Consider the following 21,366-nt stretch of genomic DNA (forward strand, 5'->3'; position numbering starts at 1 on the left):
AGTTTTGATCAGCAGCTGTAAGCCATAGCTGTCAAGGAAAAAAAAAAAAAACAAACACATGACTGCACATCAAGCACTCTAAAACTCCAGGCCTAACTTACACCTGGCTGAGTCGAAGGCACAGACACCAACAGCAGGAGAACCAGTGCTAAGTCAGATCAAGCATGCAAGGTCCTGTTATTCCCAGTTCCCAAGGGGATGTTTTTCAGGCACACAATACAACAGCAGAGAAAAAGCCACGGACTCCTTGCTGTTGCAGTAAACTGAACACTGCCAAGGGCCCTTCCAGCCGCTCAAAGCCACGCTGTTCTGCTATTCCACAGCCACACAACAGTCCAGCAGGCACAGCTACCCACTGCCCCTTTCCTTGAAAGGGATTAAACTTGCCCCCACAGGGGACAGTAACCTGTTAGGGAATCCCTCGCTGCTCCTCATGGGAGTGATGATGGAAAGTGAAGGTGACGGCGGCGTCCCAGGCAGCCTTCAGCACGGAGTCCTGCAGCCCCCGCTTATCCGCACAGTGGTGCCACTGGGACAGGTCCGAGGTGCAGTCGGAGCCTTCGGGAGGGGGCCGTACCTGGTGCCCGTTCACACAGCGGCGGCACTTGATCCTGGAACACAGTCGGTGCAAGATCAGTGCAAGGCTCCTCTGCTGCTTCAGTGTATGGGTTGTTTAAAAATGCAGCCCCGGAACATTTGGATTAACTCCCCTCCACCTGTAACACCAACAACTGGATTTCCAGTTTCTGAATTACTACCGTGTTTCATTTAAACACACAATTACCTTCTGGTGAACTTGACAAATACAGAGTGACTCACACATTCTGGAAACCCAGAGGTTTTGTTTCTAATGGCACTCCCTCTCCACATTTAACCACGTGGGAATAGTCCAGCAGGACCGAAAGGAAGTTGAAGTGGAGTTTCCCCTGAAAGGTGTGGGACATTGCTTTGAGCAGCTCTGGAGTGACTGCTGCTAACTCCTTCTTAGTATTGCATCAGGATTCCTGAATTCAAAAGAGCACACTATACTCCAAAATGCTCCATCCTGGCTCCCACTACAGCCACCTGGTTGTGCTTGGGCTGTTTTGGAGATGCCCTACTGAGCTGTCACATAAGGAGACAAAGAGCAGCAGCAGCCCTGCCAGCAAGGGCTGTTGCCATGCAGACTGGATACCTACACTGAGCTAAGCTTTGAGTCACCTTAAAACTAATCCTCTTCATTTCTTGGCTGAACTAAGAATCTTAACCTTCACAGTGAAGCATTTTTCCTGCACTCCCTGTTCTCTTTCTGGTGGCTACAATATCACAGGTCTCAGGAGTGGGGGAGAAGGGCAGACAATGGAGGATTGTTTTAGTCCCTGGAAGAGCACTTGGGTTGGCTTCATGAATTCTTAGCAGATAGAGAAGCCCTAGCAGTGGGAAGCAGTTCAGCATTCAGAAATCACAGACCAACAGGAAGAGAGCGACAAGGAAGGACCAGGTTGGGCTCCACCAATCTGAGCAGCTCTGATCCATTTCTCTCTTTTCACTAACTGCAGTATTTTACAGTTTCCAACCACAGGCAGCAACAAGATAGTTTGCTCACTTGTCCAGCCAGCACAGCTTTTCTAAGACAACAAAAAGGGAGGACAGCAAGGAAGTGCTCATCCCCAGACAGTTAACAGCTTCAGAAGCAGAGACGCTTGGGCCCCCCCTCTGAGTTTCCTCCTGCAGCCTGAGGAATGCCTGAGGAATCCCTGAATCACAAGACCAAACTGTGGAGTGGTTCTTTTGCTGTCTCAGCGACTCATCATTCAGACTACTCACTTGTCATGGGTGTCACTGGTGGTGGTCTCATTCAGTGTGAAGAGCTCCTTCAGCTCCCCAAGGGAGAAGTGCCTTTCTACATCCTGCTCTTCATCCACCACACAGCTGCTGAGGGCCTTCTTGTGGGTCTGGCGTTGGAATATCTTCTCCTCTATGGTCCCTGTCTACACGGGAGAGAGTCAGAGATGAAGCACAACTGGGACACCAGTGTTATAGGAAGTGTCACAGATCAAACAGCACTAAGCTGTCAGGAACCCTCAGGGCCTTGCCAAGCCAGTACAGATGACAGGCAAGTTTTACTGTGCTGCACTCCAACCATGTCTGTTTGGTTCCTGATCCAACCCCACTCTGCTTGTCTTTCACTGTGGCTACAGGAGTGGATCCAGTGGACATATGGATGAGGAAGAGGTGGAGCTGCCACTCGTAGCTAAAGCTCAGAAGTGCACCAGGTTGTGCTGACAGGAAAGAAGGGAAAAGAGCTGAGCAGCTACAGCTGCTCCCTGACAAAAAATCCCAAACACAACCTTGCCAAAACACAGCAACAAGGGCTAGCCCTGGGTGACACAAGCATCAGAAATATTTGCTGGCTCACCCACACACAGATCAATCACACCCTGTCTGGAGGGAGATGACTGCTTGTAAAACAGATGTGCAGAAAGCCCAGTGTGCTACATTCTGAAGGCAAAAATCTAAGAGCAAAATGTCTGTTTTGCAAACAAACATAATACCAAGGAGAGGGGTGATTAGTCATGATTTGCAGACTGGTTTCCTAATTCTACAAGCAGTGCTTCCAAGTGCAGCCAGGCCAGAGAAGCAGCGTAACTCCATCAGGAAGAGATGGGCAAAGAATGTCCGTTTTGTTAAAGTAAAAATAATAATTGGTCAAGGAACCCAAGCTTACACTCAAGAAAAACCCCAAAACCCCCAAAACAACCTCAAAATACACACTATAAAAAAAATAAAAAAGAAGAAACCACAGTCTGAACTAATGGGAGGTGAATGTGAACAGGGGCAGAGAAGGGACATTTCTGAGCAGTAATCACTACTGGCATTGCTGGACAAAGTGTTACAGTAGCCTGAAAAGACTAGTCTCCTTCATGGTTTTCCACTACAGAGCAGTTACCCCACCTGCTAACTGGCAGCCCCATCCCAAATGCTGCTGTAATTCCAGGAATGCACCTGCTGTTTCTTAAGCACACGTACACCCAACTAAAACAGGCTGCAGCCCGAAAAACAGCAACTTTGGCATCAGACATCCCACGAAATTAAAGAAGTCAGATGCCTAAACGACTTCAAAGGAGCATCTCTTATCTGCAAAGCCACAGTTGTTTCTATTTCCCAGAAGCCAGACACTGTTAGAAACCAGGGGCTGCAGTAATGACCCTCCAAGCTAGAGCCTTCATGGTTTTCCATGGCAACACATCTAAGGGTAGGAAGCAATTAAGTTCCAATCAATTCTGGTCACCGACACAAAAAGGAGTTCTTTCCCTCCTGGCCCAAATCACAGCAGCTGCAGTCTGGGCTGGCACCCAGTCTGGGCTGGCACCCAGAGCTCCACGCTGGGGAGGTGAGAGGAGTCTGACTCACCGAAAGCAGTCGGTAGATGTAGCACATCTTCTTCTGGCCGTCCCGCCACACGCGAGCCATGGCCTGCTCATCGTTGGCCGGATTCCAGTCGGGGTCGAACATCACCAGCCTGTTGGCCCCAATCAGGTTCAAACCACAGCCACCTGCTTTGCTGCTTAACATGAAGATGAACTCGGGGCTCTGGAAAAAGGCAGGCTTGGATTAGACCACAGAGGCAGCCACACTTTTACTCGCAGCCCTCAGAACTGGCAGGAGACCTGCTCGCATCTGGCGGGTTCCACTCACCGAGGGGCTGTTGAATCGCTCCACAATCTTTGCTCTCTTTTTAATGGACATGGTGCCGTCCAGCCGGACATATAAATACCTAGAACAGCATTTACTACAATCAGACTGCTGCCATCTTTAGAGCATCCTACTTATAAGAGAAAAATCTGTCAAAACCAGCTCGTAATGGGCTTTAGGAACTTTTGCAGAGGGCCAGAGATTTTCCGCTAAGTGACCCCAGCAGACAAAGCTCAAGCCACAGTAGTTCCAATTCAGGAACACTTGAGGTAAAAGAGATCATGAGTTCCTGCTGATAGAAAGTGTAGAAATAGACAGTTCTTTTACAGTGTAGGCTGCAAGTACAGTCTCACAGGATTAAAGAAGCAAAGCCCAAAGACAAACCTTCTGCTCCTGCAGAGCTTTTCAAATAGATCCAGTGTCTGAGTGTAGTTAGACACTAAAACCACCTTGTCACTACTGGTGCTTTTGGTGACAGCAAGGATGTAATCCAGAACCAGCATCTTTCCTGGATAAAAATGAAAGAAAGAAAAAGCTAGAGCAGAAGCTCCCAAATTCCAGACCTTGGAAGGGCACTTGATAAGATGCTAAATACAGTCTCATGGCTGCCTGTGCTAGTCAGCACATCTGTACTGTTGAGTTCCACAGTACCTGAAAGCTGGGGCTCCACAGATTTGGTGCTGTAGCCAGCAGGGAACAAGTCCAGGGCTCCCATAAATCCTTCTTCCTCTTCCACACACTTATCATGGATAAGAGCAGGGTCTGGAGAATAAACAGAGCTCAGAAAATGTGGAGTGCACAAGGGAGACCCCAAAAAACCCCACCAACAGTGCAAAACCCGAAGCCACTACATGACTGGAACAACTCACGATTACAGAGCTTCTTCAAGGAAGTGATGGAAGAGAGAGATGACACACTGATTTTGCCCTCCTTCAGCTCCTCCACTGGCTTGGCTTGCTTCAGGAAGTTCTTGTACAGCTCAGCCTGCAGAGGTGTCAGTCTGAAACAGAACAAGAGCTCTGCAGTCTCAGCTTGCACCCAAACCAAAGCCCATCCTGCTCCACCTGCACAGTGTGTTCCTTTCAGCTTAATTTTTTTTAGCTACAGTATGGACAGACTAGAACAACCCCCAAAGCTGCTGGTAGAGCATTGCTATCCCAGCCCAGAGCTGGAAGAGAAGCCTACAGATGCTCTGCATGGCCCAGGGCTCTGCTGCACACCACCAGAACACCAGAACCACCAGTTGTGGGTTGCCCATCCTGGCTTCAGGAGGAAAAGCAACATATTGCCAATGGCTACAACTTCATTCCTAGAGGGAAGCAGCCACAAGAACTGAAGGGCTCTTTGCAACATTTTAGTCCTTCCTGTTGCTCATTCCATTTCCCAGGCACAGTACATGCTTTTTTGGTACCTGCAGCAGACCACCTGCTCAATCTTCACTGGCAGGTATTTGGACAGGATGTCTGAAGTTCTTCGAATTAAACATCTGCAGGGAGAGAAATTAAGATCAGATGCTTGGATGACATCAAACCCCTGTTTTATCACTAGTTTTCCTCATGTGGTCAAAACACAGTTCCTTTGACATCTTATCTCCAAAAGCCTGTGACAGTCTAACACATGGAAAAGGCCAGACACCCACCATCCACACGAAGCCATGTTACAGAGCTCAGGATAACCCACTGTCTTTGACAGACTTCCAAACGTGGTTCATGAAATTTGGAGGGCTCATGCTTGATTCCATCTAACAGAGCTCAGTCACTTACAAGAGAAACTCTGTTCTTTCTCAAAACACCAACAGCACTCACAGTTTGAGCTACAAAGACCAGTAGGATGGACAGCAAATGAGGACAGGAATTAACCATCACACACCGTGGGCATAATCCAAATTACAAGCAGGCAGCTCCCCACTTAGTAGCCATCCTCAGCCAAGATGGCCCAAGGTTTCAGCAAAGGGCAAAATCCTTTGGGGCTCTGGAAACGCCCCATGGAGCAGTTCTACCACACTTAAGAAAAGATGGGATGAATTAGAAAAAGTGCTGAACTGAGCAACTAGAATAAGAGGTGCAGAAACCCAGTTCTGCCAGGAAACATCAAAAATATGTTACAAAACCTACAGAAGAAAGCAAGGATGTATGACAGCTCCAAAATCTGTCAAAGGCTGGTAAATAAAGGAATAATCTGATCTCCAAACCCATAAGCAGTAGGATGAAAAATAATAGGCTTAAACTGCAGTAGGGGAGATTTATGTTACACATTAAGAGCATTTTCTAACTGCAAAGACAGTGATGCCCTGGAAAAGGTGTCCTAGGGAATTGCAAGGTCTTCAGTGCTGGGTGGGGGTTAAGAAATGGTTTAGGCCTAACATCTTCTACTTTAGGACAGCAAAACGGATTAGATGCCTTCTCTGGGGCCCTTCCAGCCTTACACCTGTTATTCCACATGGTTTTACATCACCATCCCATTTGCAACTCCTACCAAACCTATCAGATTCATCTGTTACTCCTTGTGTGCTCCATCTTCCCTATTTGTGTACTATGACTGTTGCACAATAAAGGAAGGGACACAGACCTCAACAGAGCCAGCCACAAGCATTCCTGAACACACTTTTACACCCCTTTTCCATCAGCTATAAAGAGAAATTAATGCACCTAAGGAATAAAAGCTCTTCTCCTCCCAACGTTTCCTTTTTCTTACACTTCTGCAGTTGATCTGAGTCAAGGTCAGGACTGTCTCTACAGAGACTGCACTTAGTGTGAAATTCAATTTATCATGACTATGCACTATTGTATTTGTGATGGTTGCAAAGGATTGGTTTAAAAACAAAACAAAAGAAACAAACAAAAAAAAAATTTAAAAAAAATTAAGACATCAGCAATGCTGAGAATTCAAGAGCCTTTTCTATAAAAAGCTCTTAAAGCCAAGTAACTGCCAGCAGATGTGAATAAACTGGTTGTATTCATGAAAACAGGTTTAAACAAATATGAAAAAAATCAACCAAAGGTAAGTAAGACAGCATTTTACATCACAGAGGTGCTTCTTGGGGAACAGAAGTCTCATCTCTAACAACAGTAGTCTGTCCTCTTAGCCCAAGAGAGCCAACACAACTATGAAAGAGTGAGCTGGACCCTTTCGGGTCTTGGGCAATCAACAGCACAACTGAGTAACATTCCTTATACTCCACCTGCTACTCAACATCTGGGCTGGATGGATCTCAAGTCTAACCCAGCCTACACTTGCAGTTATCTTAACACAAATAAAAGGATGCTGGCTTATTATTCAGATCCCAGGAGAAAACAGAAACATAAGAGTCAAATAACGATTCAGTACCTCAGGGTACTGCTTGGGGGTGACTGCAGCTGACTGTACCATGCCAGTACTGTTTTCCAGACTAAAGCTACATGCTATATAAATCTCTTATGCAATAAATACTTGCACAATCACTTGCTGAATAGACAGAAATGGCAAGAGAATTCATTGCAGCTACAACTGTAATTTGGAAAGATAGCAGAGCTTATGCAAAGGGCTTATGCAAAAGCTCTGCAAAGAGAAGAGGGATGAAGTTCACCTGTTCACAATACTGATCAGCTCTTTAAGCCTCTCTTCTCCCTTGTGTCTCTCAGCTTCACTTGCATCCGCATCTCTGCCTTTCAAGATGGGCATTTCAAAATGTCTTTTAAATTCCTGTGCAGTCCCTGTACAAAACAGAAGTGAGAAGGTGAGAACTACTACCAAATAACCTCTGATCAGTATCCCACAGCACCAGTTATCACACCCCAAGCACGGAGCCCAGCAGATAAAACAAACCCTCATCCCATCCATATGACTTGTTTTTTTTCTAGCCAGGAAAAAAGATTCAAACAAGGCAGGCAAATGAGTACAACAGAAAATCATTTTGTACTCCAACAACAATGCACAGCCAAAGGTCACACAATTTCATTTAAACCATCAGGCACATACTGTTTTTGTTCACATTCCAGCTGTACTTTTACTCCCAGATTTTGTCCTTGCAAACAAACAGCACAGGCATTATGTGTGCCTACTCCAAAATTATCTGTAATCAGTTGCTTATTACTGGTCACAGGCTGAAAGTGGGAAAAATGACTACTGCATGCATGCAGCTTTGCTGCAGTAGTTCCACTATGAACCTCATCTCAGGAAGAAGGAACTGGAAGTACAGGGAGACTAATCTTGCCCAGAGTACAGGTCAAGGGGGAGGTGGGTGAAACCACATCAGCTCCCTGTAATAACTACCCAAAATTGAAGCACATGGAACAAGCAGATGTAGAACACCTACCACCCATTCCATCCTTTCCTTGAGAACTCCTGGGGGCAGAACAGCTGAACAGAAAAAGATACAGCCCCAATGTATGAGGAGTTATAGCAACATGTGTGTTGCTATAACACACATGTTGTGTGTGAGGAGTTATAGCAACAAATGTGTGCTATAACTCATGTGTGAGGAGTTATAGCAACAAATAAATGATTTACACATTTGTTTATTTTAATTCCTTGGCAGAAAGAAAATGACCTCTTGACAAAGACAAGCTATTCCACACTGAAAAGTAGACCTGCTCCCAGTGATACAGGAGAGGATGCAAAAACTACTTTGCTTCTGAAACAAAGAGCTTGCAGACATAAGCAGAGCACAGAAGCCAGAGACAGAAGATTTCAGTCTGCTACCAGCAGTTGTAGAAGGTGTTTGACCCTGAAAACTCACACTAATCAGTATCTCTCCTCCAGACTCTTTTCTATCTCAGATGAAGTTAGCCCCATATTCATAGGCCTCCCTTGCCTTAAAAAACAAGAGCAGTCTTAACTCCAACTGCTAGACATCACCCTCAGCTTTCTCTGAGAGTATCTGAAAATGGGATGGCAGACTGCCAGAAATTTGGGCTTTGTTGCCTAACTCTTCCACAAGATACATTATTCCACCTTGCACCAATCACTTCATCCCCCTGATGGGGATGAGAGCAGGGAAAAGCTGTCTCCCAGGCTGTCTCTATACTCAACGCAGACACAATGTCACATCAAACCCTCCTCACCATGGAGCCTCTCTCCTACAAAGACATCACTCCTGGCTTAGGTTTCTGAATTCGCTATAACCTGGGAGTGTTGTGGCAAGTACCATTATGGGCTGGACCTTCCTGCCCAGCAATTCCTGTGGTATCTCCAAGGTCTTACTGTCAGAGAAACTCCTGGCCTATGTGGACATTTTAGCTGACCATTATAGCTACTCAAGATCAGCCACGTAGGACTCATATATTCATTTCACCTTAATTGATTTCCCTTCCAAAGTACCTGTTACACTGGTGTGCTTTAAATTACAACCTTCTTGAAACAGAGCTCTGGTGATATACAGCCTCTAGAACAGAGGACCTTGATCTAGACTTTCTGGATACAAACTGAGAATAAGTCTCGTTGAATCGCAGAACGGTTTGGGTTGGAAGGGACCTTAGAGATCATCTATAGTTCCAAGCCCTCTGCCATGGTCTTTCCTCCCACTAACGTCTCAGTTGTTGCTGGCCAGCAACTCCCCCTCCCTCGCATCTCTCACACATTCACCTCTTACCAAGGATGCCCGAATTGACGAAGTGCACCAGGCTGAAATACTCAAGCAGGTCGTTCTGAATGGGGGTGCCCGAGATCAGGACTCGTCGAGGTGTGTTTAAGCTGTTGAGAGCTTGGTAAGTTTGGTTTTCAGAGTTCTTCAGTCTATGGCCCTTTAAAAAACAGAAAAAAGGAATTAAGCCGATAAATCCAGCGGCCCCGTTGGGAAGCAGCTTGGAGAGCCTTGTCAACACTGATATGTTGTATCTCCCACAAGGCATCTCATCATTTTTCCTATTCCCGGTAGTGGAGTAAGTGTTGCAACAGACTTCTTTCAAAGGCAAGAATCTGGTGGAAAACCTGAAGCCATTATGTGAGGAAACATGACATTACAAGCTTCCCAGACCAGGAATATGAGTCACATGCAGGCAAGAAGGCCTACCATGAAAAGAACAAGCACCATATGGTATAAGAACTGTTTTCTGTTCAAGGACAGGGATGTTTTCTGCTACCTATACCAGGCACTGAACTCTGGACCAGTAAAACTGCTTCACCCAAAAATCAAGATCACAAGCAATTCAGTCCACAAGCAAAGGTCCAGGATTGCCAGACCTTTGCACACTAATAAAAAGAGGTTCTGCATCTCTCACAGGGTAATCTGAATACAGGCCCCATTTCTCATGCCTGATAAAAGCAACTTTATTAGCATCTGAGCGCTACGTAGGACAAAGCACAAGTGATAAGATGCTCTTTACAAGTGCCAAACCACATCAGAGATGAGTATTTATTGAAAGCATACAGAAGACACAAGGCCAAGGACATGCATTCCCAGCCTCCCTATCTGCTGGCCCCATCCCAGGGGCACTGAGAAGTACAGGCAGTCACGGACTGAGCAGATAAAAGGTGTATGGGAAGTACACTCATGAGGACGTTTGTTCTTTATAAGCTCCTCTCAGCACTGTTCTAGCAAGTACAAAGCCACACCACTGGGTGGCACCACTATTTAACAAATCCCCTCTATGAGGCAGTTGTGGACACCTCAACAGCCACCGAGGCCCCAGATGGACCATTTCAAGGAGGCAGAGGACATTTGTTTTATTTTGTCCTTCAAAGCATCTCTGGCTCTCACTACCTATAAACAGGGAACTATAAACGAAAAAACAACTCGATTTCAGCCAAGTGAAAGCAGAGCTTGACAACACGGGCTTGGCAAAGCTTGATCCAGCAGTTGGTGAGCTGGGAGTCATGCCAGCTCTGTTTCCTCTTGAACAAACAGCATGAAGTGACTCCTTACCTAGCTCTCGTACCTCTGCCCCAAGCATGAGACAACAGAGAGGGGAAAGAGGGTCCTGCCATGGGGGTGCTCTTCAAACTTCCCCCACAGGCACAGAATAAGATGGCCAGATAAGATGGCTGACAGCAGCCAACACTACACACAAGAAACAAATCCCAGAGTTATTTAGGCTGGGAGAGACCTTAGGGGTCTCCAGTCCAACTCCTTGCTCCAAATAGAGCCAAGTTAAAAATTACTGGGCAGAACATGAGGCCAGGCCAAACAGAAAGTATTTCTCACTTGAGTACAGACAAAACCAAATGAAAGCCAGATCAATGAGCCAGGGTCAGGATCTCTATGATCCCAACACAGTCAGGCAGGCAGTGGACCTCCTTTCTGCTATGCATTTCACGCTGAGAGGGCCCTAGCAGGTCCCAGAGGTCCCAGAGGGACCTACAAAGCAGCCACAGTTACCACCAACTGGATTTTCCTCATATCTTGGCTCACAGAGACACCCTCTCTCGTTCAGGCTCACAGAGTCAGGTTGATCTGGTTACTCAGAGCCTCTCAAACACCAGAATGGGTGCTGTCCACAGCTAAGCCTTGTTTCCCACTGTACACTTCCCTTTCAAGAAAGCAGATCAGGTTTCACCCAGATCTTGAGAAAATACCAGGAATGGATTCTCCTTAAAGATGCCCCAGTACCTCATCACATATGACCAGCCCAACACTGCCCTTCTGCAACACCTCGGCGTGGAGTCGGAAGGTTTCATAGGAGATGATCAGGATGGGTGAAGGCACTCGCAGGCCACGCTGGTTCATAAAGCCAACTGCAGATGGAAAAGGGGGAAGGAAAAAAAAGAAGGATGATGAAAAGTAATAGAAAATGAGTCAAATAGCCAAAACTTTTGCCTTAAAAATCTTGGAAAACCTGCCTGTTTCAACTGCTCTGCAGCATCCCTTCCACACATGTATATCCACGCTCCTTTCCCCACACTGTCCCCATTTCCATTACCCTCCCACCTCCTTTCCTGCCTTGTGGCTGGAGCAAAGTAAGAGGCACTGGGACTGCCCTAACTTTACACAACTGGATCTGGATTATTCCAAAATATCAACTATTACTAAACATGCAAGGGTCTGATCTAAACATGTCAGTGGAAAGACTTTAATCAATCTCCAGAGCTCTAGTGACAGCTCAGAGATGTTCCCATCAGCTGCCATGGGCTTCTCCCAATGCAAGATTTTGACCTAAACAAGTCAAATGCACAGTTTGCAAACATTTCTGTACCTAGTTTACGGTCAATCTCTTCTTTGGAGCCTCCATCAATGGCCAGTGGCTGGATCCTTCCCCCCAGCCATTTCTCCACCTCGTTGTACCAGTTTCTCACCAGGCTGGAGGGAGACACCACCACGGCTTTCTCGATTTCAGGTTTGCAGTCCGGGCTCTGCCGGAGGAGCGTCCACATGAGTGTGATGCACTGCAGAGTTTTGCCCAGCCCCATTTCGTCTGCCATGATACAGCCATGACTCCCGGGGATCCGCCGGCTCGTCACACAGTCCCACAGGAATTTCACTCCCTGCCAAAAAATTGTTCTCTCAGAGCAGGATGGGGACATCAGCAGCAGAACGACAACTTCATTACCACAATGCACAGGAGTGATACTGCAACAACCAGCGCACACACACATCCCTGGGGACATGCAGTGTTCTAATGAGACGGAGGGAAATCACCCGAGACACAACTAAAATGCAGCCACATCTGGTTTGGAACGACATTGCTCGTGCCAACATGTACCTCATAACACACAGGAAATCATACTACATTTTAATTGTACAGTTATAACCAGTTTCCTGACATGAATTCCCAGAAATTTCTACCCTTGACTGCATTAGGCAGGCCCAGGCCATAAATTAACATGCATTGATCACTTCAAAGAGGTTAATCATCTTAACGACACCCAATTAGGTAATTTTAAAAGCACAGAATTATAGAGCGAGCAGAATTGTTTCTGCTGCCCGATTAATTCCCAGAATACTCTTAGCAGCCTTCATCACTTCTGCCTAGAAGCACAATGACTCACCTGGGGGCTCAAGGTCCAAAGCAGATTTAGCTTTAGAGAAGGCACAGGGCTGAGGTTATAACCCACGTCACATGGTGGGAGAAGAGCTCAGCCCTGCATTAGGCTCTGACACATCACTGAGACAGATAAAAGGGGGGGGGAAAAAAAGAAACATTCTGCAAAATGTTCCTCTACCATGTGATGATAAGAGAGTCAGAGAAAACCAGGGCATTGTGCTGGGAAAGTACAAGCTCCCTGCATTGTGTCAACAGAGCAGGGAGCAAGGAATACAACCTAAACACACCTGCACAGATTCACCCCTCTGTACTCCACTATTAAGGACTGGAAGATGGAGCACCTTCACTTACATTCTCAAGTCCTTTCTTTCTTAGGCCCTTAGCAACAGGCTAATGGAATGTATTTAAGCCAGTTGAACAATTATGACTTATATTACTATCCACAAGCCTGCATTTGGCTGCGGATCCAGCACCCGGGCAAAAGTCACAACAAAGCTGGAGCAGAGCTGTACAACTCTCTAGGAGAATCACCTGCATAAAACAGCACAGGAATCTTAGCAGGAAGAGACTTACTCGTCAGACTAGAACAGAAAGTGTTGTATCAGAAATATCTACCTGCCAAAAACCAGCAGAGACACCAACATAACTTCGAGTACTTGACAAAAGCACCAGCAGGAAGTAGCTCACACAAAACCAGAGTGCCTCCAGCCATGTAGCCAGGGACGAGCACTACACCGGGTCACAGGTTCAGGACCAGCTCTGAGATAAAAGTACAAGCTATGAGCAGCCTACAGCACCCTCAGAGCCATGTGAAGATCTGCCAGGCAGGGACACATCCAGCTTGACCTGCTTAGCCTGCAAGATCAGCAATCACAGCTTCCATCTGTGCTGCCTCCAGGCTCAAATGATAATATACTGCATCTGGGATGAACTTCTAACTGTCCAGATACCTGCAGTAGGTATTTGGAGGTTTGTACCCACTGCTGCCATACTGTGATGTTGCACATATTTACAACATATTTTTTGGCACTGTCCACTGTCATGTGTAGGTCAGAGACAGCTCACACCTACAAAGGGCAGCCTCCAAATAAAGCATACTGAAGTAGGAACCTACTCCACACTTTGTTGGGTAACATGGTACCAGAAAGAGGAACTTCAGTGTTTCCTGGCTCAGGAAGTGCAGATCCAATCAATTCTGCTGACCAGTAAAACAGTGGTGGACAGTCTGCCTTGCTTGACTCAAGACTGGGTTGCAACAGAGTTTATTGCAACTATATCCAATCAGCAGATCTCCATCTCCAGACATCAAGTTAAGTAAAGGCAGGACTTTCAGCCCCGACTCTTTGCTTAAAAAAGGGACAAAGAATATTGGCAGCATTCAGGCATCTAAGAGGATGGTTAAAACCATGTTCAGTTCACATTTGCAACAGACAGTCCTTTAGACTGTCACAGACTGTCAGTCTGTGAGGTCTATGCAGACCTGTAACAATTCCAGCAGAGGAACTGCAGCTTTTTGAAATGCACCAAGCCCTTCCACCACACCCTCAGGTCCCGATGGAAAACTTACTTCTCTCTGATGGGGTCGTAAAACACGGCTGAGGACAGGATCCACCACAACATGGACAGGTGCTTTGTCCCTGCAGGAGGCAGTCGAGGAAGAAGATTGTGATTAATGAACCCAGCACAGCATATGTTTAAGTTTTGTTAAATCTCACTGTTATCCTGAGGACTTCCCTCTGGTACAGGGGAAGTAACTGCCAAGAAGAAAGTGAAAAATGGATTAATTCAGTTCTGAGAACGAAGTCACAGAGGCCTGATCCACAGTCCAAACCATCAGTGAAACCATGTAGGTGGGCTGTGGTTAAAACAAGGGCAGAATGTTTTTCAGAGACACAGTTTAAAAGTCATTATTGTTTTTCTTGTTTCAATAACAATATTGTAATTGTATTCCCGGAGAGAGAAACCCCCTCCTCTGCCCATGAAGATCTAGCTGACAGCCCTTTTAAGTTATAACAGCGGCTTAAAAGAAACTACTTCAAAATTAAAACCATTAGGCAGCCTAACACTGAGTGTCAGTCATCTCCCTCTGCTTGTCCTTAGATGCTGATGTTTCCTGACTGACAGCTAAGCCATAGGATTTTCTAAACAGCTTCTCCATGCGTGCAGGCTCATTCCCTGCAACAGATTTAAATTTTTGATGCGTGGGAGATGAAACAGTCTATGGAAGAACACAAACAATCCTGCATGGGTACATTCTTTCTTTGATTGTTACCATGCCTGAACCAATTCAGAGGCAGAACACTTGGAAACAAACTTCCCTTGATGTTCAGACCCCAGCTCAAGCACGTATGGGAGAAAAGCACATAAACCTACACCTAGCAGGAGGTCAGAGCTGCAGCATTTCTGCCAGGTGATGACTCACTTGTCTATTTTCAGCTGGTCGTGGGCACTCAGCACCGGGGGCTCGTACAGAACCAGAGCTCCTTCCTCAAAGGGGTCATGGAGAGGACTCCTCACTCCCGCCCGTTTGATCCCCAGCGCGCGCAAGCCCAGGGGCCCTGAAAGCGAAAAAAGGCACAACTCAAAGAACAACATCTTCCTGGAAGAGAGCTGAGCCTTGCAGGGGAGTTGGATTACGTTTAGGAACAGTGAATTAATTGGGTGCTGGAGTGGAGGTGCACGCACAGCTGGTGCAGACAGCAAACTAAGCAGGGCCATTGTTTGGCAGCGCTCTGCGGGCGCTCAGCGGGAAGCTCTGCGGCAGGGAAGAACAGAACAGAAGGAACAGAGGAAAAGATGGAGCAGTGGCACTGCTGCCCGAAGATGGTTGTTCTGGCTTTTTGAAAGCCAAGTAGGGCTCCAGAATGTGCACCTCAGCAGCTCAATAAATACACTCCCACATACAGTATATACTGGATCAAATCCTCTTTTGGGATCACCTAACCCAGACTTAGCCAGAGATGCATCTCTGATGCAAGGTCAGGAATTGATCTTTAACAGCGATGAAGTTCTACAGTATCACAGTTAGCATCACACATACTGCCACTACTTACTTGCTAGAGTACAATAATATTCTAACATTATTTCCTCTCTGATGACCAACAGGAGATGTTTGACCCTGCAACCAATTTCTTTGAATAACAGAAACCAAGCTCGAGTCCCTTTTCCTAGTACTGTATTTTGATGTCACAGTTTTGGAACGGAGATGAACACAAAAAGAGCATAAGAACAAAAAGAAATCCCCTTTCCCACCAAAACTCGGGCAACTGTGCTCCCAGGATTGATTTTGCTTGGAAAAGATTCAGTCAGGGTCTGTTTGTCTACTGCTTGCTAAGGTTCCTTGCAAAACAGGAGTGTATCACAAACTGAGGCAGCAGCACACACACACACACACTCCAAGAAAAGAGCACGCTGAACAGCCACACTTCCCAAGAAAGAGAGGAAGATAACAGCCAGAGAAAGCAGCTCTCAGTTATAGCTCTGTTTCTGCCTCCTGACAAATCCGCTTTTCCACAAAGCTAACTCTGCCAAACTCTTCTGGGGCTTGTCATTCCATATTCAGTGTCTGCTTACAGGCGTATTTTTATAACTAAGGTTTGAGTGAAACTGGTTGATCTGCATTCGAGTTTTTCAGCTGGAGGGTGAAGGGGAAACGAGGGACACGAACAGGCCCGTTTGTTTCTGAGATCTTGTGTTTCACTGATTCAAACCAGCTGAGGCTTTGAACTTCAAAACTGTCTTGTTTTGAAGATCACCTTGAGGCTCAACACACCAAGCCAAGCAGAAATAAAACTGGCACACACGATCTCTTTCACCTCAGCCTTCTGTCTGTTAGTATCATTATTTAAATGGTAAACCTTCGTGGCTTGGAATTCATCTTGCTTTTGTATTCGTGATACAGTGTAAAATCTCCTGGCACTACATCAAATGCATAGCAGTAAGACTACAAAATCCAATTCTGAAATGTAGGATTATCCAAACTAAATACTAGTAAGAAATATGAAGACTTTGCTAATATGCCAGTATTTTTCTTTCAAAATTAAGTCAGGATTTCTGGAACACATGCATCAGTGCAAAAAATAATAATAATCCCCACAGATGTATTTGACAGGCCTAAGCATCATCTGTTTTACCCGAGTCAGCCAACACAGACAATCCTTAAACCTCCTCATCTTACCTTTATAATTTGGAATGGGGACTTTGAAGGGTTTGGACAAAATGCTGCGGATAAAAGCCTCCTAGGAATTCAGAAAGAAAACACATTTAAGAAGCCTGAAATCAGAGATTGCTCAAGAAGGCAAGTCCAGGACATTTTTCAAAAACTCAATTTTGCCAAGTGCTCAGAGTTCCTCTATTTAATCTATTCAAGCTTCAACTCCAACTATTTTCAAGAAAATCCAAAAGGATGAAAGTCACAAATCAGCACTATTCCCTCCACCAACTCCACTTTTCAAAATGATTTTCCTTTGGGTTTTCTAATGCATGAAATTGAACTCCCATCTTCCTAAATCCACCAGCTTTATTCATTTCTTTAAAAGCTATAGCTTCCCCCTGCCTTGGTAATTCAGTCAGGCAACTCATTTCCTGTAAAGGATCTGGGTTACCATTGCAGGAACATCCATGCTGGATCAGCAAGCACCCAGCCAGTCCAGCATCTGGTCTCCAGCAGTGGAAGCCTGGGGAGAACCAGGCAAGCAGCCAGCACTTGACCCACCTGGAGGGAAAGTGACCCATGTCCCTGGGCATTGTCCTTCAGCTGGGCCCCACAAAACTCTCTCATTCAGGATTTCCACTACAGGAAGCTCCCCCACCACACCTCCTTCAATATTAAATGGCTGGAGCTGGCAAAAGACCTCTCCTAAAGACTCTGTGTGTGTGTGTCGCTTCCATAATACCTCCGATTAAACGGGGCCACGGAAGCACTTGGACTTCCCCGATGGATGAGCACATGCTGTGGTGTGCCAGCAGCAACACCCACTCACATGCTGAGCGCTGTCCAGGCAGTGGGGTCTGTTGGTCAGAGCAGCCAAGGGTTTTCGGAAAGGCGACCTGTAACACTCCCCGCTCTCCGTCTCACCGCCGGCCTTCTGCCTCTTCCGAGCCTGGAAAAACGGAACCGCAACAAAACAACTCAGGGGCATCTGGCGAGACCAGAAAGATGCATCGCTGTCACACCCAGTGAGCACCAAACCACACAGACCATCAGCCAGGCAGCTGAGCAGCTCTGAGCAGACACAACCACCACTCGCCCCCGCTGCCAAATAACGGAGCCAGCAGCACCACCAAGGTCACTGTGCCCTGAAGTTTAACCTCTACCTGAAGCTTAAAATATTCTCCTAGCTAAGAAAACAAGAACCACCTGCTAACCTGTAAAAGGGCAGGCTTGTCCACACTAAGATTAGTCCTGTCCTATCCCCTCGAAAAAGCGGAATTAAGATAAGGAAGGGTCAGTAGCAGAAAACGAACTACATGCACGTCCCCAGAGGCTCTCATGGCACCTGTTGTTGTGCAGGTGAAAGGCCTCACACTGAAACCTACATTTCAAACACTTAGAAAGGCATGAAAATAAACAAGTCGTTGATCTGTTTCCGAACTTAACACAGTTAAGTCAGCTTCTTCAGCCTCTTCACCTTGAGGCATGGTTTCAACCACCTGCTGGCATAGAAAAATGGATTTGACACAGAGAACACTAGGTGAGACTCTCTGACCTGTCTGACATAGAACATAATTGTAAATTAGGATTAGAGCTGGGACTAGTGTCATTATGAATGGCTAAACGAGGTCTTAACTGTGTCTTACAGATAATTGGTGAAATTGATGCTCCTGTGTCCTGTTACAAAAGAGGTAACCTTCTGTTTTGTCTAAAAACACTGACCTATTCCCAGTTACCCACCCCTTCACAAAGCACTGGGAAGCTCTCCCGGGGACCACTTTTTCCATAACCACGAGCATCATCGGTACACAACGAAACTCTTCCGTCAGCCGCATGCCCAGACACAAACTTTTAGCGCAGGTGGTGAAAACAGCATAAACGTGGGGGCTGATGCCCAGACACAAACTTTTAGCGCAGGTGGCGAAAACAGCACAAACGCGGGGGCTGATGCCCAGAAGGAGGATCCGGCACCGCGGCGGGACTTGGATGCGCCGCCGCCGCCCCGCATCCCCCTGCCCACGGCTGCGGGGGCAGGGGAAACACACACACCCCCCTGCACACCTCAAACCCCGCCGGGGCCCCTCGCTCACCGCCGGGGGGTGCCAGTCCTCCTCCTCCTCTTCCTCCTCTTCATCGCCCGCCTTCCTCTTGGCCAGCTGGCTGGGGGCCAGGCTCCTCCTCTGGGACAGAGGCACAACACACACGTTCACACAGAGTGAAGGGCCGGGGGACCCCGGCGCAGCCCCCCCGGCCCGGTGCCCCCCACACACACACATACACCACCACCACCCCCCTTTTACCCACCATCGCCTCACGGATCCTGATCCCGGCCCCAGTCCCGGCCCGCGCGCGCCGCGCCGATGGCGGGAAAAGCGGCGGGCCGGCCCCGCCCCACGGCAACAGGCGTGGCTAAGCGAGCGCCGATCCGCATCGACCCGCTCGGCGCTCTGCGCAGGGAGACGGGGAAGGGAAGGGGGAAAGTGAAAGGGGGGAAGAAAAAGGGGGAAAGGAAAGGAAAGGAAAAGGGGAAAGGAGGAAAGAAAAGGGAAAAGGAGGAAAGAAAAGGGGGAAAGGAGGAAAGAAAAGGGGGAAAGGAGGAAAGAAAAGGGGAAAAGGAGGAAAGAAAAGGGGAAAAGGAAGGGGGGGGAAGGAAAGTAAAAGGGGGAAAGGAGGAAAGAAAAAGGAGAAGGGGGAAAGGAAAGGGGAAAAGGAAAGGGGGGAGGAAAAGGGAAAGGAGGAGGAAGGCATGGTGGCTCAGGCACTGTCAGGGAGTTGGGTGCCATTTCCACGCAAAGGTGTGAAGACGGACTTGGGCTGTAAAATGAAGCAAGCTGGACACTGGATCCGAAGGCAGACCCCCAGCAGACCCCCATGGCTGCAGTGATTCCTGGCAGCAGGAATTACAGCACTGGGTGTTGTGACAGGAACAGGCAGGTGACCCTTGGCACTGAGGAAAGAGGAGAGGGAGGTGCCATCCCTTCACAGTTGTATCTCAATTTGGCACAATCTTAGGTTATTTTGCAAGTTTACCTGTTCTGACAGGTTTGACATTATATATTGTCTATGACATTATGGCTGATGCAAAATCTCTGATGATGGGCCAGCATCATTTTCTGCACTCATGGAACAAAAAGAAAATCCCTTTGGTACACTCTAAAGGGTATTTGTGGGGGTTCGGGGTGAAAAGCAAGCTCAGGGCAGCAGCTATTTCAGCATAGATTTGTTTTGCATCGAAGAGAAGGGCAGGCTAGTCCTCAGGAAAGATCAAGGCTGTTGCTGTTCCATGGATCTCAGCTGACATGATAAATGAGGACTGGCGCTCACCAAGCAATTTAAAGGCCAGACATTTTACAGGGTGCAAACCTACAGCATTTTGAAGACACACAGCTAAATTACCCTTCTGGCTACACAGGGAAAACCCAAAACAACTCCATGAAATAAGCCATGTCCTCTGACACATGCAGTTAACCCTTCTGTTGTCAGACAGTGAAGGCATCCTCAAGATGAGATTCCCACGCACCTTGTGATACTAAGATGTGCTGCTCAAAGGCCTTGGAGCACATCCTCTGGAGCCTATGGATTGCTGGAGGCCTCAGCAGCTGACAGTGTTAATAGATCCTGGGAAATCTGGCAGATCTCCAGGCCCTGTCTGTGGAGCACCTGGGGGCAAGGCAGGGAGTGAAAGGTGGCCTTCAGTGCAGTCCAGCAGAGCAAACATATGCAAAGCCCTCCAGCTCTTGAAAGGACTTTGTTTTTCCTTCCTTTTCCCAAAGGAGAAAGGGAATGATGGATTTTCCCTTTGTTGGTTGTTTCACTGGTAAACCTAGGGAATAAACTAAATGCAAACACTTACTTTGGTCACCCGCAGTTGCACAGCTGACCTTCTTAAACATCAAGAAAGCCCCTTTAGCAGTATCCCCACCTCAGTTACATCCTGTTTTACTATTCAGTTTATTAAACATCTACATTAATACAGTTATACACCTTTAAAACATAAAATAGGGTGGATATAAGACAAAGCCAAATCCTTGTGTTTGTAGGACTTGAGGTGTAAGTGGGCATAGATCCCCTGCAGCCATTTTTACACCCCCTGAATATCTAGTACCTTAACTTTACTTTTTTCCCCCCTTGTCTTTTTCAAGTCCAACCATTTGCCAGCATTTTATTCCTCAAGTGCTTTCAGAGCTCCGTGATGAATGTTAGATGTTGCAATTACTGGCTCACTGGGCAGAGAGTGGTTCTATAGGAAGGTAATTGGCTATTTTTCCTGTCATGAATAATATTCACATTAATAGCCTCCCTCACCATGGCTTTGAGAGCAGTTCTGCTCTGTGCTTTTTTTTCCCTGCAATGGGAACAGACACATTTTCTGGCCCAGGCCGGGCTGAGTCAATAATGAGGGGAAGGGGAGGAAAAATTCCTGCTCTGTGTAGAGCAGCACGAAAGATCTTAGTCATCTTACACCCAACACAGAACTGCTGAGGACTGTGTCCTGCCACAGCTTTTCCTCTCAAGTCCCAGAGGGAAATTTGGGGTGATGCCAATGTCTGAGTGCAGCCAGCCCGCTCAAGACTCAACCACACTACAAGCCTGGGGCAGGGTGGACATGCATGAGAGACACCTCCTCTCTTCCCAAAGAAA

General features: G+C 47.0%; 1 protein-coding gene across 1 annotated transcript; it reads right to left on the minus strand.

Annotated features, from left to right (window-relative positions):
• Window positions 1-153: 153 nt before the first annotated feature.
• RAD54L (RAD54-like (S. cerevisiae)) lies at window positions 154-19,112 on the minus strand. Its single transcript, XM_017824654.1, has 18 exons — window positions 19,030-19,112; window positions 18,816-18,905; window positions 17,555-17,674; window positions 16,750-16,810; window positions 14,995-15,130; window positions 14,140-14,209; window positions 11,784-12,072; window positions 11,201-11,325; window positions 9,245-9,395; window positions 7,241-7,367; window positions 5,087-5,161; window positions 4,545-4,675; window positions 4,327-4,437; window positions 4,060-4,183; window positions 3,679-3,757; window positions 3,394-3,573; window positions 1,807-1,970; window positions 154-611 (listed from the first exon to the last, which is right to left on the minus strand). Exons 1-18 carry the CDS (start codon window positions 19,030-19,032, stop codon window positions 410-412), a joined length of 2,238 nt encoding a protein of 745 aa, XP_017680143.1. The 5' UTR covers window positions 19,033-19,112; the 3' UTR covers window positions 154-409.
• Window positions 19,113-21,366: the final 2,254 nt, after the last annotated feature.

The sequence above is a fragment of the Lepidothrix coronata genome, unplaced genomic scaffold, assembly GCF_001604755.1.
Source record: "Lepidothrix coronata isolate B3197 unplaced genomic scaffold, Lepidothrix_coronata-1.0 Scaffold112, whole genome shotgun sequence".
NCBI lineage: Eukaryota > Metazoa > Chordata > Aves > Passeriformes > Pipridae > Lepidothrix > Lepidothrix coronata.